The 14,437-nt window shown below is 44.7% G+C and overlaps 1 protein-coding gene across 1 annotated transcript in view; it reads right to left on the bottom strand.

Moving 5' to 3' along the window:
• LOC143933374 (B-cell receptor CD22-like) overlaps positions 1-14,437 on the bottom strand; it is a 131,132-nt gene that overhangs the window by 27,918 nt on the left and 88,777 nt on the right. Inside the window, exons 17-19 of the mRNA XM_077456242.1 lie at positions 12,958-13,221; positions 3,479-3,736; positions 187-486 (exon numbers count right to left, since the gene is read on the bottom strand). Of these exons, the coding sequence (XP_077312368.1) occupies positions 187-486; positions 3,479-3,736; positions 12,958-13,221 (822 nt within the window). The remainder of the gene's footprint in view (positions 1-186; positions 487-3,478; positions 3,737-12,957; positions 13,222-14,437) is intronic.

The raw sequence follows: 14,437 nt of genomic DNA, 5'->3' as shown, positions 1-14,437 counted from the left end.
TCATGTGACACTTCTTCATAAATACACTATGAGCTACTTTTTTATTTTGTTAACTTCCTGGTGGATCATCCCATAAAAAAAAAGTGCTTTGAGTTGTTATAGAGTGCTTTCTCTTCTTTATATATTATTTGCTAATGACAGGTCTATTGTACTTTTTGGCTCATGGAAAGTAGATCTTATACTTACAATGAATGTCAACGTTAATCTCCGGTGACCTAGTGCGTCCTACAAAATTGAGAGCTTCACAGGTATATTTCCCAGCATCTTCTGCCTTCAAAGGTTGATTCAATTTTTTTAGAATAATCTTTCCATCCTTATACCATATAGTGCTGGTCACTTCTGGGTTGCTGCTGTTGACATTGCATTGAAAAATGACCTTGTCTCCTTCAACAAACATGGCTTTGTCTTCAGCAAATATGATCTTGTCGTCTTCACCAATTGTTGGTCTATCTAGCTCTAGGACTACTCTTGGGTACCTGGGAGCATCTAAGATAAGAAAAAAATAATTCAGCCTTCAAAGTTAATGGAAAACGACGACAGTTTTCGGTTAGTTTTATTCCAACTTTTACAAATGACAACAAGGGGCCGGCAGCATAGAGCCAAGGTATAAAGAAGCCACAGTGGAGGAGCGGATAAGTGCTAAAAACAGTACACAGCCTGCAGTAAAAAGCTATGGGGGAAATGAGCCAAAGTAGAGCGGTGCTGATGAGAGTACACACAGCCTGCAGCGAAAAGCTATGAGGGAAAGGAGCCAAAGTAGAGCGGTGCTGATGACAGTACACAGCCTGCAGCGAAAAGCTATGATGGAAAGGAGCCAAAGTAGAGCAGTGCTGATTACAGTACACAGCCTGCAGCGAAAAGCTATGATGGTAAGGAGCCAAAGTAGAGCGGTGCTGATGACAGTACACAGCCTGCAGCGAAAAGCTATGATGGAAAGGAGCCAAAGTAGAGCAGTGCTGATTACAGTACACAGCCTGCAGCGAAAAGCTATGATGGTAAGGAGCCAAAGTAGAGCGGTGCTGATGACAGTACACAGCCTGCAGCGAAAAGCTATGATGGAAAGGAGCCAAAGTAGAGCGGTGCTGATGACAGTACACAGCCTGCTTGTGCTGATGACAGTACACAGCCTGCAGCGAAAAGCTATGATGGAAAGGAGCCAAAGTAGAGTGGTGCTGATGACAGTACACAGCCTGCAGCGAAAAGCTAGGATGGAAAGGAGCCAAAGTAGAGCGGTGCTGATAACAGTACACAGCCTGCAGCGAAAAGCTATGATGGAAAGGAGCCTAAGTAGAGCGGTGCTGATGACAGTACACAGCCTGCAGCGAAAAGCTATGAGGGAAAGGAGCCAAAGTAGAGCGGTGTGGATGACAGTACACCACCTGCAGCAAAAAGCTATGGGGCCAAAGTAGAGCGGTGCCGATGACAGTACACCACCTGCAGCAAAAAGATGGGAAAGAGAGCGACAGTGGAGGAGTGGAGCGGTGCTGATGGCAGTACACAGCCTGCAGCAAAGAGCTAGCGGGGAAGAGAGCCACTGTGGTGGAGCTGTCTGCTGGGACGCACGCTGGTCCCAGAGACAGTATGGACCATTCGGATTGCTCTGCGGGACCCGTGCATGCGCAGTAGGGAACCGGGTAGTAAATCTTATGATTTAAAAGGGGTTGTAAACCCTTGTGTTTTTTCACCTTAACGCATCCTATGCATTAAGGTGAAAACCGTTCTGTCATGCAGCAGCCGCCCCAGACCCCACAGTTTTACTTACTTGAACCCATTCTTTCTCTCCCCGGGGACAAGCACACCAGCTCTAGCCGATGTCTCATGTCCTGATTGGATAGATTAATAGCAGCGCAGCCATTGGCTCCCACTGCTGTCAATCAAATCCAAAGACGTGGGCGTTTTGAGGGAGCGGGGCAAAGTCCTGCTGTCTGTGTCAATAGAGGCAGCAGCAGGACACGGGTGTCCCGAAGGAGAGCGCTTCTCCAACGGGTCACTCGATGTGGGGATGAGCCAGGAACACTGCGGAGGGACCCCAGAATAGGAGGATTGGGGCCACTCTGTGAAAAGCCAACTGCATAGAGTAGGTAAGTATGACATGTTTGTTATTTAACCACTTGCCGACCAGCCGCCGCAGTTGTACTGCGGCAGAATAGCACGGCTGGGTCAAACAAAGTTAAATTACGTCGCTTCGCCCTGTGGTCACTAGGGGGGGGCATGCCCATTGGACTCGTCCCCGTAGCTGATGCGAGTGCCCGGCGGTCAAGACCACCACCGGGCTCGCCGCTGGCACACGGAGAATCGGGATCTGTGTGTGTAAACACACAGTTTCCGGTTCTCTGAGAGGAGAAGAGACTGATCGTCTGTTCATACAGAGTATGAACAGTGATCTGTCATCTCCCCTACACAGTCCCTTCCCCCCTTCAGTTAGAACACACACTAGGGAACACAATTAACACCTTGATCGCCCCCTAGTGGGTAACCTCTTCACTGCCAGTGACATTTTTACAGTAATCAGTGCATTTTCATAGCGCTGACTGCTGTAAAAATGCCAATGGTCCCAAAAATGTGTCAAAATTGTCCGACGTGTCCACCATAATGTCGCAGTCCCGAAAAAAATTACTAGTAAAAAATTAAAATTATAATAAAAATACCATAAAACTATCCTCTATTTTGTAGACGCTATAACTTTTGTATAAACCAAACAATATACGCTTATTGTGATTTTTTTTTTTTGATTTTTTTACCAAATATATGTAGAAGAATACATATTGGCCTAAAATGAGGAAAAAACATTTTTTTATATATTTTTGGGAGATATTTATTATAGCAAAAAGTAAAAAATATTGCGTTTTTTTCAAAATTGACACTGCTTTTTTGTTTATAGCGCAAAAAATAAAAACAGCAGAGGTGATCAAATACCACCAAAAGAAAGCTCTATTTGTGGGGGGAAAAAAAGGGCGCCAATTTTGTTTGGGTGCAATGCCGCTCGACCGCACAATTGTCAGTTAAAGCGACGTAGTGCCGAATCACAGAAAGTGCTCTGGTCAGGAAGGGGGTAAAATCTTCTGGGGCTGAAGCGGTAAAAAAAAAAAAAAAAAAGGGTTTAGTACCCTTTAAGCTGACATCACTTTAGTCTACGTTTCCTTATTTGACAACATTTGTCATTTTGAGTCTTTGCAATGATTCATATGAAATATCCTTATTTAAAAAAAAAAAATAATCACCAATGACTCAAGTGATGGGGTTGGGGGGTTACTGAAGTAGAAGACTATGCACAGTAAGCAAAATAAGCTTGCATTCATATTTTATTGGCCAATCATGTGCAAGGGATGTAAAAAGAAAAAAATTGCGACACTGTCGGATGATGGTTAGTACAGCGACACCTTGCTATGTTAAAAAAATCTGTGTTGCTTTTATTAAATCAACATCACTGATACCTTTATATATAAATGACATAAATACAGCTCAGTGTAATACTCACACATCACATTCAGATCTAGTTTGTCAGACTTTGCTTCTCCCAGCTTGTTACGAGCCAAACATGTGTAAGATCCGGAATCGTCTTCCTTTATATTGTAGATTGTAAACTGATTACTGGTGTGGTTATAGTACTCTGCCCCATCCTTCAACCAGACATAGAGGGAGACCGGGGGATTTGCTTTGGTAGAACATTCCAGTGTGATGTCCTTTCCTTCTATGGGTTCCCCATATTTCTTAATAACTGGTTTGTCAGGAACATCTGAAAATATTGTAAATTATTACACAAAAAGTTTCAGAACAGGATAGGCGGTCACTACCGATGTCCATAGACCGGTGTTCTGCCAAAAACTGTCCCCCCATCGGATAGTGTCCACCCCGTACTGCGCAGGTGCAGCGCTTGCGCAGTACGGAGGACAAGAAGACTCCGAAAGTCTCCCAAGGTGGACGCCGCCTGCGCACTGAGTCCAGGTTCAAGCCCCACCATCCAAGTGGACATACGGTAGCACTTAGTAACATGGCCCCTCGCGGGCTCGCTTCGCTTATTCTAACTCTATGTCCACTTGGATGGTGGGGCTTGAACGTGGACTCAGTGCGCAGGCGCCGTTCCTCTTCAGAGACTTTCGGCATCTCCTTGTCTTCCGTACTGCTCAAGCGCATTACAGGGCAGACACTATCCAACGGGGGACAGTATTCAACACAACACCGGCCTTTACCAACCTTTGTAACATAGAGGAATATTTGTGTAGCGGTAACCCCCATGAGGGCTGCTAATAGACTCTATCCCCCACCTTTGGTTACCCCGACTCTGCAAATGCTCTCTTACCGCTGACACCTTGGGTTCCATCCCATCACAGCTGTGATAGTAATTAGAGAAAGAATTGCATAAGTAAACACAGCTTAAAGAGGAAGTAAACCCTGATGAGTTTATTTCCTCTTTCATTCCCTGCAAAGTTAAAGCATAATGGACTACTATGCATCGCATAGTAGCCCATTATGTGTCACTTACCTGACACAGGAGCCAGCGAAGTCGCCGCTCTCCCCTGTAGTCCGCCGCATCCATCTGGTTGGTGGGGTCTCGCAGCTCCGCCGCTGTCATTCGGCGAAGCCGCGATGACGTCACTCCCGCGCATGCGCACGGGAGTCGACACGTGCGGCAGCTCCATTCTTGGAAATGCCGCGCTCAGTTTTCGGGCAAATATCTCCAAACCATATAGGTTTAGGAGATATTTCGTGGACCTACAGGTAAGCCTTAATCTAGGCTTACCTGTAGGTCAAAGTGGTTTGTAAGGGTTTACAACTACTTTCATTTAACGGGGAATATACCTCATATATACCTTACATGAATACTTAACATAAATCCACTATAAGACCTATGTGGACAAGTAGACAGGGAATCCCGGAGCAAAAAGTATAAAATACATAGGCAGAAGTACGGAATGACGGAGTCAGGACAGCAGGTCAGACAGGGGGAAGGTTGGTGGCGCTCCTTTAAAAAAAGGGTGGTGGTTTAGAGATGGGAGGAGACTGGGGGAAGTTAGTGCCAGGGAGAACGGGAAGTGACGTCAGTTTAGATCAGAGAGAGTGGAGATTCCCACCCGCCCTCCCTATGTTTGGTCATTATGTCATTTGGACTGTCCTGACAGGCCTGGCAGTGGTGGATCTTTGGAGGAAGAGAAGAAGGCTGGTATACAAGGTGGTTGGGACCCATCTGTGGTATGGGGTTCCCGGGTAGCTTCCGGTTAACAAGGGGTTTAACCAGGAAGGGGTTAAAATGGTAGGTCACTGCGCATGTCGAGTACCGTCTCCGAGTTGGTTGCTTGCATCCGGAGGCCTGAGTTTTAAAAGAATTTGGTCGCAGTGACCAAGTTGTGTGGCGTTGCCCTAAAAGACCACCTAAAAGTATAGAGAAGTTTTTGTTGATGATTATTTTAAGTTGTTAAGTTGTTATGTTATTTAAGTTATTTAAGTTGCGTTAATTGTTTAAATAAAAGGCTATAAGGCCATTTTACTCCAAAACCCTGTCATGTCATTTATGGGGTAAAAGGGGGTGGTTTGGAGGACAGGGGTTAACAGGTTGAATAGAAATCTGGAGGTGTATGTCCTTCATATGTCAAGAGGAATAAATACCCAATAGTATATCACATGTATTGGATTTCTCCCCTCTGTTTCCTCAACACACAGACCAACAAACTGTAATATGTAAACACAATATAACTTGAACGATATCCTGTAGGGTTCAATGCAATATACAAGGGAATATAAGGAAATAAGAAATATTCCTTTAGTTCCAGTCATCTTCAGCTAGCCTGTGTTCTTTGCACTGCAGTAAATTGTAGTCTAAGATGAAAAAGGATAACAAGAATGAAGTAAACTGCATTTTATGTGAAGAAATGATGACCGGTGTATGCTTCTCCTTTAACTGTAGTGAAGAAATGTTCACAATACTGACTTTAAAGCACAATGGGGGAATTGACGCCAAGCTGCAGGTCCCAGTGGACTGAGTTGCAGGTACTTCCAGATGGTCTGGAACACATGCCAGTCCGCTGTACTGGAATAGCGATGCTGTCCTCAGAGATCCCTCTGGGGCTGGCGATCCGGCTCCCCGCTGTATAGGCCGCAGATTCTCAGCACTCCCTATCCCTAGACATGTGCAATACGTTTTGTTCCGAATTAGTTTTTTAACTAATTTCGACAAATTCGTTAATTCGGAAATATCCAAATTAACGCAAACCCGTTTAACATTTTTTTCCGAATATTCGAAAATTTGTAAATTCGTAAATTCACACATTCTTAAATTGGTACAGTCATAAAATCGTACATTCGTAATTTCATAGATTTGTAAATTCATACATTCATAAATTCGTATATTCATAATTTCGTACATTCCTAAATTCATACACTCGTAAATTCTTAGATTTGTACATTCGTAAATTTGTACATTCGCACATTCGTAAATTCATACATTCATAAATTTGTAAATTCATACAGTCGTAAATTCTTAAATTTGTACATTTGTAAATTTGTAAATTCGTAAATGTGTAAAATTCTAAATTTGTAAATTCAGAAATCTGAAATAACAGTTAACTAATAGTAACTTAACAATTACTAACTATTAAATTATAGGTATTGTAATTTCCTTTTAAATGTGGCTGTTAATGAACGTAACAAATACAAATTTATCAGAAGTTACGAATTATCCGAAATAACAAATGCCATATCTAAATGAATAGAACTTAATGAATTGATAATAATAAATAACAATAATAATAATAAAAAACGTTGTATTATTATTATTTGTTATTCATTTGTTCCGTTCCATTTGTTTAGATGCGGCATTCGTTAGTTTGGATAATTCGTAACATCGGATAAATTCATATTCATTAACTTCACTAACAGCCAAATTTGAAAGGAAATTACAATACCTATAATTTAATAGTTACTATTTCAGATTTTCAAATTTCGATTCTCCAAATTTCAGAATTTTCGAATTTACTAATGTACGAATGTACAAATTTACGAAGATATGAATTTTCGAATTTACGAACGTACGAATTTATGAATTTACAAATGTACAAATGTACGAATGTACGAATTTACAAATTTACGAATGTACAAATTTACGAACAAATTTTTTGACAGTGCACATGTCTACCTGTCACACAGACCTCCTGCAGTCAGCTTCTGAATGGTGTCCAAAGAGAGCGAAAACAGGCCACACCCGCCTTTTTATTTCCTCTCCTAGCAGGCTGTTCTGTGTGCACAGCATTCTGTTACCTGTGGTCCGGATTGGTCCTGCTAACAGTGTCACTTCCTCATACCGGACCACATGTTCCATGATGCCTTGCTCTGGGTCATTCTCACAGGAGGAAACAACACACATAGAGTCCAGCATGCGCTAGAGCAGGGGTAGGGAACCTTGGCTCCCTACAAAACTGGCGAAACTACAAATCCCATCATGCCTCTGTCTCTAGGAGTCATGCCTGTGATTGTTAGGGTCTTGCAATGTCTCATGGGACTTGACTCCTAGAGACAGAGGCATGATGGGATTTGTAATTTCAAAACTGTTGGAGAGCCAAGGTTCCCTACCCTTGCGCTAGAGGGAGCCAAACCCATATAACAATAAAGAAACTGTCCCTTAATCATAAGCACACTAGCAACCTTGGCTACATTTGAAATAACTTTCCAGCCTCTGGGAACCCCATCTCATAACTGCTACAGTATATCAAAAGTTAACGGTTCATTAGTGTGGTGGTCAGTTGGTAGAATGCTCCTTATATTTAACGTGGTTGTAAAACCTTAGGCCCCTTTCACGTCGATACGTCTTTTCCTGCGTTTTTACCTTGCAACAAAAGAGCAAGAAAAATGTTACCCTTTAAATTCTATGGGACATTTCACACCACTGCACTGTGGGTGTGGTGCATTTTGGAAAGTTTTTGCATGCTGCATCTTTGGTGCAGTTCTGAAAACCACACCAAAAACACAGCTTCCCATTGAAATAAATCGAAATCGCAAAATTGCAGTAAAATTGTAGAAAAAAAACACACTGCGATTTGCGTTTGTGATGAATTTTTGAGTCACATGTCAAAATTTTCACAGGTGCAGGCAACCCAAAAACGCATTTGTAACACAGCAAAAATGTAGTAAAAACATGTTTATTCCATGATTTTGCTACAGAGCAGTGTGAAAGGGCCATCCCAGTAAAGTGACTGGCCTCAGGTGATACACAGAGATGAAACAAACCCTCCTACACACGTTTAAACTTCTCTGCCAAAGGGAAACCTTTTGGATCGATACCCTCATTACCCTGACACCCGGTGGCCTCAATGAGGTATTGGAGATTGGTACCTTCCTTTGACATGCCTTTTTGTGGCACAGGTCCATATGCTTTCAGTCTATATAAATGGGTACATATGGACACAACCATGTCCCAATAGACCTTACTAATATGTCCTTAGAAACTCTTGTCATGTTTTTTTTCCTTTGCACATATACAGTATCTCACAAAAGTGAGTACACCCCTCGCATTTTTGTAAATATTTTATTATATCTTTTCATGTGACAACACTGAAGAAATGACACTTGTCTACAATGTAAAGTAGTGAGTGTACAGCTTGTATAACAGTGTAAATTTGCTGTCCCCTCAAAATAACTCAACACACAGCCATAAATGTCTAAACCGCTGGCAACAAAAGTGAGTACACCCCTAAGTGAAAATGTCCACATTGGGCCCAATTAGCCATTTTCCCTTCCCAGAGTCATGTGACTCATTAGTGTTTTATCACACCTATGATAAAACTTATATACCCTTAATTTCTTTGTAAGTGGGCAAACTTACAAAATTTGCCGGGGATCGAATCATTATTTTCCCCACTGTATATCATATCTATGTGAGCATTAAACTTTGATATTTAAAAATCTCCAAAGGCGACATTTTAAAAATATTTACAGGTTACCAGTTTAGAGTTACAGAGGAGGTCTTGGGCTAGAAGTATTGCTCTCACGCGAACAATCGCAGCAATATCTCACATGTGTGGTTTGAACATTGTTTACATATACGAGCGTGACCTACGTATGCATTCGCTTCTGCGTGCGAGCACGGGGGGACTGGGCTACTTTAAAATATAATTTTTTTATTGTTTATTTTATTTTTATTTTTTGATTTTTAAATTTTCCCTATATTTTTTGATCACTTTTATTCCTATTACAAGGAATGTAAACATCCCTTGTAATAGGAATAGGGCATGACGGGTCCTCTTTACAGACAGATCTGGGGTCTATAATTCCCCACATCTCTCCTCTAGGCTGGAAAGCCTGAGATAAAAAAAAATAAAAAAACAATCTCATGCTTTCTGGCAAAAAAAAAAACCCAGTAGTGTTTACATCTGCCAGTGATGAAGTGACGTCGTGACCTCGCTTCCGGCCTCCGAGGGTCATAGAAATGGCCGAGGACCATCTGATCCATGGCCATCTCTACAGTAGACTTCTGCCACCTGTCATCGGAAGCAGTGATCGCTGTCATGTCAGTGGTAGCCCATCCCTCCCCAACAGTTAGAATCACTCCCTAGGACACACTTAACCCCTTGATCGCCCCTAGTGTTTAACCCCTTCCCTGCCAATGTCATTTATACAGTAATCAGTGGCTATTTTTAGCTCTGATCGCTGTATAAATGACAATGGTCCCAAAATAGTGTCAAAAGTGTCCGATGTCTCCGCGATAATGTCGTAATCCCATTAAAAAAATTGCAGATCGCCGCCATTACTAGTAAAAAAAAAAAATATTTGTAAAAATGACATAAATCTATTCCCTATATTATAGATACTATAACTTTTGCGCAAACCAATCGATATACACTTATTGCGATTTTTTTTTATACCAAAAATATGTAGAAAAATACATATCGGCCTAAACTGAGGAAAAAAAATTGTTTTTTTTTAATATATTTTTTGGGGATATTTAGTATAGAAAAAGGTAAAAATTATTGCTTTTTTTTTCTCAAAATTGATGGCCTATTTTTGTTTATAGCGCAAAAAAAATAAAAACCGCAGAGGTGATCAAATACCAGCAAAAGAAAACTCTATTTGTGGGGAAAAAAAGAACGTCAATTTTGTTTGGGAGCCACGTCGCACGACCAGCTAAAGTGCTGAATCGCAAAAAGTGCTCTGATCAGGAAGGGGGGTAAAATCTTCCAGGGCTGTGGTTAAAGGGATGCATTTTTTTTTAGCTTTTCTAATGCTAAGGCCGCGTACACACGGGCGGACTGTTCGCTCAACTTTGTCCGCTGAACAGTGTTTCAGCGGACAGTCCGCCCGTGTGTGGGCTTTCAGCGGACAGTTTGACGGACAAAGTCTTTCGGAAATTCCGAAAAACTGTCCGCTGAAACTTTGTTTGAGCGAACAGTCCGCCCGTGTGTAGGCTACTTTCGAAATGAGCAAACTGTTCCCGCTCGGAGGGAAGTCTGCTCATTTCGAGCGCGTGTGAAGGTAGGCGGGGCCCGCGACGGAGACGTCGCGGGCTCCGCCGCCTGGAATGGACTTAAAGGGGAACCCCAACGCCGAAAAAAATCGCCGTGGGGGTCCCCCCAAAGTCCACAACAGACCCTTGTCCGAGCACGCTACCCGGCCGGCCAGGAAAGGGGGGCGAGCGAGCGCGCCCCCCCTCCTGAGCCGTACCAGGCCACGTGCCCTCAACATGGGGGGTGCCTTGGGGAAGGGGGGGCCGCGCGGCCCCCCCACCCCAAAGCACCTTGTCCCCATGTTGATGAGGACAAGGGCCTCTTCCCGACAACCCTGGGCGTTGGTTGTCGGGGTCTGCGGGCGGGGGGCTTATCGGAATCCGGGAGCCCCCTTTAAGAAGGGGGCCCCCGGATACCGGCCCCCCACCCTATGTGAATGAGTATGGGGTACAATGTACCCCTACCCATTCACCTGTAAAATAAAAGTACCCAAAAAAAAAAACACAACACACGAGAAAAAATATTTTATTGCACAGCTCCGGGGGTCTTCCGTCTTCGGGGGTCTTCTCGCCGGACTCCGCTATCTTCGTGTAGCTCTTTTGCTAGCGGAGGAGTCCGGCTTTCTTCCTCCCCGCCGCCGGCCTCTTCTCCCGACTTCGGGGGTCTTGTCCCCCTCTTCGGTTCTTCTGCCGGGCCACCGCGCCTTCTTGTAGCTCTTTTGCAGGCGGTGGCCCGGTCTTCTGTCGCCGCCGCCTTCCGTTCTTCTGCCGGGCCACCGCGCCTTCTTATAGCTCTTTTGCAGGCGGTGGCCCGGTCTTCTGTCGCCGCTGTCACCGTCGCCGCCTTCCGTTCTTCTTCTTCTTCTTCTTCTTGTTCTTCTTCTTCTTCTCCAGGAGATGTTGACACGACGCTCTCTCCGGCCGGAATGCCAGAGCCGCCCTGCGCTGCCACTTATATAGTGACAATGGGGCGGTGTCACATGGTATATGTCACATGGGTTGGTCACATGGGTTGATGTCACATGGGGCATCAACCCATGTGACCAACCCATGTGACATATACCATGTGACACCGCCCCATTGTCACTATATAAGTGGCAGCGCAGGGCGGCTCTGGCATTCCGGCCGGAGAGAGCGTCGTGTCAACATCTCCTGGAGAAGAAGAAGAAGAAGAAGAAGAAGAAGAAGAACGGAAGGCGGCGACGGCGACAGCGGCGACAGAAGACCGGGCCACCGCCTGCAAAAGAGCTATAAGAAGGCGCGGTGGCCCGGCAGAAGAACGGAAGGCGGCGGCGACAGAAGACCGGGCCACCGCCTGCAAAAGAGCTACAAGAAGGCGCGGTGGCCCGGCAGAAGAACCGAAGAGGGGGACAAGACCCCCGAAGTCGGGAGAAGAGGCCGGCGGCGGGGAGGAAGAAAGCCGGACTCCTCCGCTAGCAAAAGAGCTACACGAAGATAGCGGAGGAGTCCGGCGAGAAGACCCCCGAAGACGGAAGACCCCCGGAGCTGTGCAATAAAATATTTTTTCTCGTGTGTTGTGTTTTTTTTTGGGTACTTTTATTTTACAGGTGAATGGGTAGGGGTACATTGTACCCCATACTCATTCACATAGGGTGGGGGGCCGGTATCCGGGGGCCCCCTTCTTAAAGGGGGCTCCCGGATTCCGATAAGCCCCCCGCCCGCAGACCTCGACAACCAACGGCCAGGGTTGTCGGGAAGAGGCCCTTGTCCTCATCAACATGGGGACAAGGTGCTTTGGGGTGGGGGGGCCGCGCGGCCCCCCCTTCCCCAAGGCACCCCCCATGTTGAGGGCACGCGGCCTGGTACGGCTCAGGGGGGGGCGCGCTCGCTCACCCCCCCTTTCCTGGCCGGCCGGGTAGCGTGCTCGGACAAGGGTCTGTTGTGGACTTTGGGGGAACCCCCACGCCGATTTTTTTCGGCGTTGGGTGTCCCTTTAAGTCCATTCCAGGCGGCGGTGCCCGCGACGTCTCCTTCGCGGGCCCCGCCTACCTGTACACGCGCTCGAAATGGGCGGACTTGCCTCCGCCTTACGTGGGCGAGTCCGTTCATTTCAAAATTTGAGCGAACTGTTTGGCAAACAGTTCGCTGAAACAGTCCGCTCAAAAAGTGCCGTGTGTGGGCAAGTCCGCTCATGCAAATTTTGAGCGGACTGTTGCGGCAACTGTTTGACGAACAAAGTTTCAGCGAACAGTCCCCGCGTGTGTACGCGGCCTAAGGGTGCTGATAATTAAATTCCTATTCATTTAAATTCCTGATATTAATTAAAAAGTCGAATATAATACAATTATATATAAAAATATAATTTTTTTTTTTAAAACTGTAATTTTCGGTTTCGGCCAAGTGCATCTTGAATTTTTGGTTTTGGCACCAAATTTCCGTCCGGTGCATCTCTACTTGCAATATAGACATTGAGTATTATTTCCTCAGTTTACCTCTTATCCCCCCCATTCCTGATACATCCAATAACAAAATGGACACAGCATTACAGTATGATCTTAACTACTTACACAAGACGGAAACTTCCACCGAGTTTGAGTTTGTTGCATCAATTTTGTTTTTTGCCCGACAGAAATATTTTCCTGGACTAGTGACTCTCAATTGGCTGGCACTTCCTTCTTTGGTGTTTTGCCGTTGCTGCTGATTATCTTTGAACCATGTGATGTCATAATCTGGCGGATTGCTGCTTTCAACAGAACAAGTCAAGGTTGTTGACTTCCCTTTTATTATTTCTATGGTGGCGTTAGAAAAAATCTGAACATTTTTGGGGGCATCTGGAATGGCAGTGAAAGTCATAATTATTTTATAGGTATTAAAAAAAAAAAAAAGTATCAACAACAAATAATAAATAACATTTAAATACATGAATAGTATTGATCCAGCTATGTCAGTTATGGATAGAAGAGGAAAAGGTTTGAACCCCTGCCAGGTTTTTATGCAATCATTTCCTGTCCTGTTAATGTTTTACCAGACAGGAAGTGAGGGAAACTCTCCAATGGAAGGGAGTGGAATAAGACTAGAACTCCGATCATATTTTTATTTCTATTATAATCAGTATAAGGGCTCATTCAGACAGGCCAAAAATATTCTGTGTTCAGATCTGTAATGCATACTTTTATTTTATTTTATTTTTATCTGACCACAGCTGTATGTTATGCTATGGAACCATGGACACCTCTGTAATCTGGAGTTGGGTTTAAAAAGGAGAATAAAAAAAATTAAAAAACTGCAACCAGGGTCCTGCGTATGAACTGTATTTAACACTGTACACTTGTAAATGTTTGGACTAACATTTACATGTGCACAGAGTTTAGTGTCAATATTGACCCAGAATGACCGCCTGCCTCCTAGCAACCTAAGTCTCTAGATGGCATGAGCCGTCTGCATCCTAGCAGCCTAAGTCTCTAGATGGCAGGAGTCGCCTGCATCCTAGCAGCCCAAGTCTCTAGATGGCATGAGCCGTCTGCATCCTAGCAGCCCAAGTCTCTAGATGGCAGGAGCCGTCTGCATCCTAGCAGCCCAAGTCTCTAGATGGCAGGAGCCACCTGCATCCTAGCAACCTAAGTCTCTAGATGGCATGAGCCGCTTGCATCCTAGCAACCTAAATCTCTAGATGGCATGAGCCCTCTGCATCCTAGCAGCCCAAGTCTCTAGATGGCAGGAGCCGTCTGCATCCTAGCAGCCCAAGTCTCTAGATGGCAGGAGCCGCTTGCATCCTAGCAACCCAAGTCTCTAGATGGCATGAGCCGCTTGCATCCTAGCAAACTAAGTCTCTAGATGGCATGAGCCGCTTGCATCCTAGCAACCTAAGTCTCTAGCTGGCATGAGTCGTCTGCATCCTAGCAGCCCAAGTCTCTAGATGGCATGAGTCGTCTGCATCCTAGTAACCTAAGTCTCTAGATGGCATGAGCCATCTGCATCCTAGCAGCCCAAGTCTCTAGATGGCAGGAGCCACCTGCATCCTAGCAACCCAAGTCTCTAGATGGCATG

This window comes from Lithobates pipiens, unplaced genomic scaffold, assembly GCF_037356315.1.
Source record: "Lithobates pipiens isolate NorthernLeopardFrog02 unplaced genomic scaffold, aLitPip1_a1.2 Scaffold_27, whole genome shotgun sequence".
In the NCBI taxonomy this organism is placed as follows: Eukaryota; Metazoa; Chordata; class Amphibia; order Anura; family Ranidae; genus Lithobates; species Lithobates pipiens.
The sequence above is the reverse complement of the archived record's forward strand: the minus strand, read 5'-3'. Positions and strand labels throughout refer to the sequence as shown.